Source organism: Rhincodon typus, chromosome 32 (genome assembly GCF_021869965.1).
Source record: "Rhincodon typus isolate 14 chromosome 32, sRhiTyp1.1, whole genome shotgun sequence".
Lineage (NCBI taxonomy): Eukaryota > Metazoa > Chordata > Chondrichthyes > Orectolobiformes > Rhincodontidae > Rhincodon > Rhincodon typus.
The window spans coordinates 5589923-5595467 of NC_063363.1; the positions used below are offsets into that span (position 1 = coordinate 5589923).

Below are 5545 nucleotides of genomic sequence, written 5' to 3' on the forward strand. Positions count from 1 at the left end.
CTCTCTGCTCCTATGATGCTGCTTGGCCTGCTGTGTTCATCCAGCCCTGCACCTTGTTGTCCCAGTTTAATTTGAAGTGTTTTTGCCTGAAATTTGCAATGTACAGAACAGGAAAATAAAGAATTGGTCCATGCTGATGTTTAGCTTCAATATAAGCTTTCTGCTATTCCTTCTTTGTTTCACCCTATCAAAATATCCTTCAATTCCTTTTTCTCAAATGTTTATCGAGCTTTCTCTTAATTACATCTGTACTACTTATTTCATGAGGTAGTGTGTTCCACCATCTAAACATCTCATGGTAAAGAAGATTCTCCTGAATTGCTTATTGGACTAATATTCGCTACATCTCTCCACATGAATGAATTCTGTTTAATTCCCTGTGTAATATATATTCAGGTTTCTTTTCCAACACCCAGAACCATCTCTCGTGTGAATGTGACTGCGATGAGCTTCCCTCTCCTCCACACATTGGAGGGGATGTGACTAGGGCAAGGACAGAAATCACCGGCACCCCCACCCCACCACCACTGGTGTTCCTGGCCCGAACCCCCAATGCTGTGTCTGATCCGAGTACAGCAGACCCTGTAAGAACCATGAGAACAATTCTAGAATCCTGATGGACCCCGAGTGTGACAGGATATTGCCTCACTCTCAGAAATCTTATTTCCTAGGGGTGTGCCCCTCATCCTCAACAGGGATCACAACAATCCCAATTTATTTGCAGTTTTTACTTCTTGTAATTATCCCTCCTACTTTCCTGAAGTTGTTCACAGCCACCTCACTGGGACAACTGTATGAGTGTCTGACACGGAAGGTCAAGTCCAGGGATGTGACCAGATAACCATGGTAGACCCTCCAGAGGCAGTACTGAGTGAGTGCCGCACAGTCAGAGGCACCATCTGTCTGCCATCTCATATCAGATTCAGTGGCACTATTTTTAAAGGACATAATGGAACTTTCCTGCTGTGGATAGGTTCTGGCTAATCGGTTTGCAAGAAAATGGTTTTGAAACCCATCACAGCAGCTGGTGGAACTTCAATGGAATTGATTAGTCTTGAGTATAAAGCTAGTCACAGTGATGGTGACCATAACAACTGTGATCTATTGTAAAAACCCGTATGGTTCATTAGTGCTCTTAAAGGAAGGAAATCTGCTGTCCTACATGTGACTCGAAACCAATAGCAATGCAGTTGACTTTTGGTTGCTCTCTGAAATGGTTGAGCAAGACAGGCAATTCAAAAGCAATTAAGGATGTGCAACAAATGATGACCTTACCAGCAACACCCACATACTATATAGGGAAAAAATGACCACATTGCTGTTTACAAGCTTAATGTACACAAAGTGGCTGCACATGTTTCTCATGAGCATGTGAGAGGTGCTATGGAAATGCAAATTGTTTCTTCTTTTAAAATATTCAAGATGTTGACTAAATTCAATTCAAGGGTTTTCTGGGAATGAGCAGAATTCAAGTGGATCTCTCCTTACTGTCTCCTGGTTCAGTGTTGTTCACAAGTGTAAGCTGATGCTGGATGTGGGGCAGGAATTCACCCGGGACACTAACTGTCGTCTGGTCTTCTTGTGGATTATCTGCAAAACAGGAGAGACAAAGACTAGGCCAGGTCAGTGTACGTGTTGTTCAGTGACTGCAGGAGGGGAGTGGATGTGTGCGAATGGGGAGGCCGTGGTGACATGGTAACGTTACTGTACTGGCGGTCCAGAATCCCAGGTTAATGTTCTGGGGAGCTGGGTTTGAATCCCCCCAAGGCAGACAGTGAAATTTGAATTGCATAAAATCCAGAATAAAAAAGATATCACACAACTACTGCCAATTGTCGTAAAACTTCATTAATGTCCTTTAGGTAAATAACACTGTCGCGCTTACCCAGTATGGCAATGTGTGAGTCTAGACGGTTCGGGCGATATGCAGGTCAGGTGGATTAGCTATAGTATATACAGGGAGTGGGTCTGGATGGGATGCTCTTAAGAGGGTCGGTACAGACTCGATATGCTGAAAGGCCTCTTTCTGTCCTGTAGGCATTCTATGATTCTACACCCACATCAATGTGGTTGATTCTTAACTGTTCCCGGTCTAATTAGGGATGAGCAATAAATGCTGACCTAATCAATGATGCCTACATCCCACAAACAAATGAAAAACAAACCACTGCGTGCTGCAGCCACGAGCACAAATTTGTATGTGCAGTTCCTGACGCATCTCCCCAAAGGTGTCAGCTTTGCCTCAGTGGGGGAGCCTGGTCTTGTCTCTGAATCGGGTTAAGCCCCACTCCCGGATGTAGTCAGGTCAAGTACTTATGGAGTGCTGACCATGTCCACATTGAACTCTAAGACAGATATTATTTACCCAATTCTGAGGAAGGGTCACCGGACCCGAAACGTTAACTCTGTTTGCTCCTTCACAGATGCTGCCAGACCTGCTGAGCTTTTCCAGCTTTTCCTGATTTACAGCATCCGCAGTTCTTTCAGTTTTTATTATTTACCCAATGTGTGTATTCAGGAACCGACACTGAGGCACGCAGGAAAGCTTTGTTCCTATTTATCTGGTGGGTGGTATAGCACAGGATAAAACCAGAGCTGAAAACAATCTGCATCATACAATCAGTAACTAGTCTCAGTGAAACCTTTGACCTGTTCCAAAATTTGTCACATGCATTAAAAATAATAATTGGAGTTAATAGCAAATATTTTAAGGAATTAAAACCAACTCGCAGCAATGAGTAAGTATTGTCATGAAACTCCAGTAAGTCTCACGTTACGAAATCCCGAGAGCAGCTCACTGTTCTGTACACTTCCTGATACTGTGAGAAATTTTCCCCAATCTCAGGGAATCCCTTAAAATAAAACGTCACTAATAGTCTGAAGTTAATTCTCATATCTGAAATGATAATGGGTCCTCTGACCCTGGTTCTTACCCATCTCCTCCCTAGGTCGTACTTGGACAGTGCTGAGCTTGCTGCTGTGAACCATGACTGCCAGCAAAACTGGTTTCTCCTGATTCCTGACAATTCAAGTGTATGAGTGCCTCAAATAACTGAGAGATCACGTAAACTGAAAGAGGAAAGATTAGGGCAGAATTTTAACTGATGTCAAAACTCTCCTCAGCTTCCATCCCACTCTCCCATCTTCCTCTATCCTCCTCTTTCCTCTTTCCCAGACCTTCTCACATCCCTTACAACTCCCCTTCTCCCCTCCTCTCCCCTTCCCTTTTCTCCTTTTCTTCTCTCCTTCCTTTCTCCCCTCCCATCCACTGCTCCCCTCTCCTCTCTTGTTTCCCACTTCTTCATCTTTCTTCCCTGTCTGACCCTCCTCCCTGTGTTGACTGTAACAGGTCACTGTAACCAGTGGACCTCATAGAAAATGAGATAACACAGTGTGGACCTGGAGGAACACAGCAGTCCAGAGAAGCAGGAAAGCTGACGCGTCAGGTCACAACCCTTCTTCAGAAATTACTATCACCAGAGGAGCAGAATTTTCTGAAGAAGGGTCCCCACCTGAGGCGTCAGCTTTCCTGCTCCTCTGATGCTGCCTGACCTGCTGAGTTCCTCCAGCTCCACGCTGTCTTATCTCAGACTCCAGCATTGGCAGTTCTTACTATTTCATAGAAAACGAGTTCCCTGATTGGGGCACTTAATCTGGTTAAATCAGGGAGCCCTGGCTGACAGATATAAACAGTGCCAGAGGTTCTGCTCACTCTGAGAGCTGGCTCCGATGGAGCCGGACCAGTGTCAAGTGCTATGTAAATAAAGGGTAACTTTGGAGATGGGATACTGGCCTCTGTGGAATTATTTCACTCCCCGACTATTCTATCCTGCCGGCTATCCCTCCTTGCCCACTCCTCCTCTCTACCTCTTCTTCTTGCCCCTCCCAACCCATTTCAACTGTATTTAACTTACTGTCAAGTGATTTGAATCTCTCAAGGACCGCGAGGAGTGCTATAAGAATTCAAACCTTTCTTTAAATTGCACCGAGAATAGTATTTGGCCGAGTTGAATGAAACTTACAAAAACTCCCTTTAGGATCGGAAACAGAATCCTTTACACATGGAGTCATCACACAAGATAAACCTCCCGATAACAGTCATAGTGGTCAAACGCCCTGGGAACATTTCAGACATAGTTGGATGCTATATTGGGAGGAGGTTAGTATCACTCTGCGTGTCTGAAATTAAATGAACCTTAACCAGCTTGAATGATTAGAAAAACAGGAACTTCTACCAAAATGTCTCACACAGATATAATACAAATTCCCTGCTTTTGGATTTCAGAGATGAAATATATCAAGTCTAAGTCACTACCCAGGCTTTCAGAAGTTACCCCAGAGAGTGCAGAAGGAGCTGATCAATCCCCTTGGTTTATCCCATGCCCACTCACTGAAGCCAGAGGTTCTATGTTAACCCTTTCAACACAAGTATCCAGTTTTATGCAGCAGGAATGGAATTCATTCATTAAAGTTTAAATGAATCAAATTCATTAAAATGTCCAAGGCCATTCTTTGTATCTGAGCCCTATCCCACACTTGCCCCTGTTGTATTCCAGCTGCACGCCTTACTTCACCCTCCTCCGTATCCTAAAGTCTGTCACTGTATAAATCAAATCAATACAGAGGCCTTGAACATGCAGGTTGCTGGGATCCTGTGGAAGAGTCAATTCCCTGGCTGCAGGCACAAGTGACTTTCCAATCGGGTGAGTTGTATTACTGGGCAGTGTAGCAATCACAATACAAAACATGCTAAGATGCCAGCCCAACCACTCAGGTTGTAAGATCAAAGGGATGTTCCAGAGAAACAGCATTCAGAGGTGACCCCCACTCACCCAATGAGTGCTCAGCACCCTGGGGTGGCATTGATCCATACAGGACTCAGGGACCCAAGCTCTGGCCCTGGTTGTGTTGTCTGCCCAGAAACAAAGTCACTGGAATGACAAGGATGCGACTGCACTTTAAGCTGGGGCAGCAGCTGCAAAGGTGCAGGGAGAACAGCTTGGATCTTTCTGCCAGGATATACATTCCCTGGGTCTATTAATATACAGAATCCCTCGTGGCTTGTATTGAAATGTAAACAGTTTCTGGTCATATTTAGCAAATGTTCCAATCTCGCATTTGAAAGGAGGCATCTAGGGGTGCAACGCTCAAATGAAAAATGTGATATTTTTATTTTGTTTTCTATAATGTCTGAGTTGAACTGTCAATTTAAGTTCTTGGAAATAATTTGTGAATAAAGTATATTTTTACAATCAAAAGGAAACAAAGTTTCTTCCACTTGCCCTTCTCCCACACCCATCTGTTCTTCCTCCTTCCTCCCTCCTCCCCTCCCTTTTTGCCTCCTCTTTCACTCCACCTACCCCTGCCTTTCTAATCCATTATCTAGCTCAAATTCTTCTTTATCTCCTCCCCTTCTCTTCTTGGCAAGTTCTGGAGTACAAGTCTTCAGTACTATTGCCAGAATGTTGTTAGGGCCCGTAGCCTTTGCAGAATCCAATGAATCAAATTGGCTGAAGACTGGCATCTGTGATGCTGGGGACCACTG

The 5545-nt window shown here is 44.3% G+C and overlaps 1 protein-coding gene across 2 annotated transcripts in view; it reads right to left on the reverse strand.

The window, feature by feature from the left end:
• LOC125486746 (small integral membrane protein 35-like) overlaps nucleotides 1-3007 on the reverse strand; it is an 8950-nt gene extending 5943 nt beyond the window's left edge. Inside the window, exons 1-2 of one of the 2 annotated variants that reach the window (XM_048615661.1) lie at nucleotides 2934-3007; nucleotides 1489-1590 (exon numbers count right to left, since the gene is read on the reverse strand). In XM_048615661.1, the coding sequence (XP_048471618.1) occupies nucleotides 1489-1590; nucleotides 2934-2988 (157 nt within the window). In that variant the 5' untranslated portion in view covers nucleotides 2989-3007. The remainder of the gene's footprint in view (nucleotides 1-1488; nucleotides 1591-2933) is intronic. The other variant, XM_048615662.1, reaches the window with a different exon arrangement.
• Nucleotides 3008-5545: the final 2538 nt, after the last annotated feature.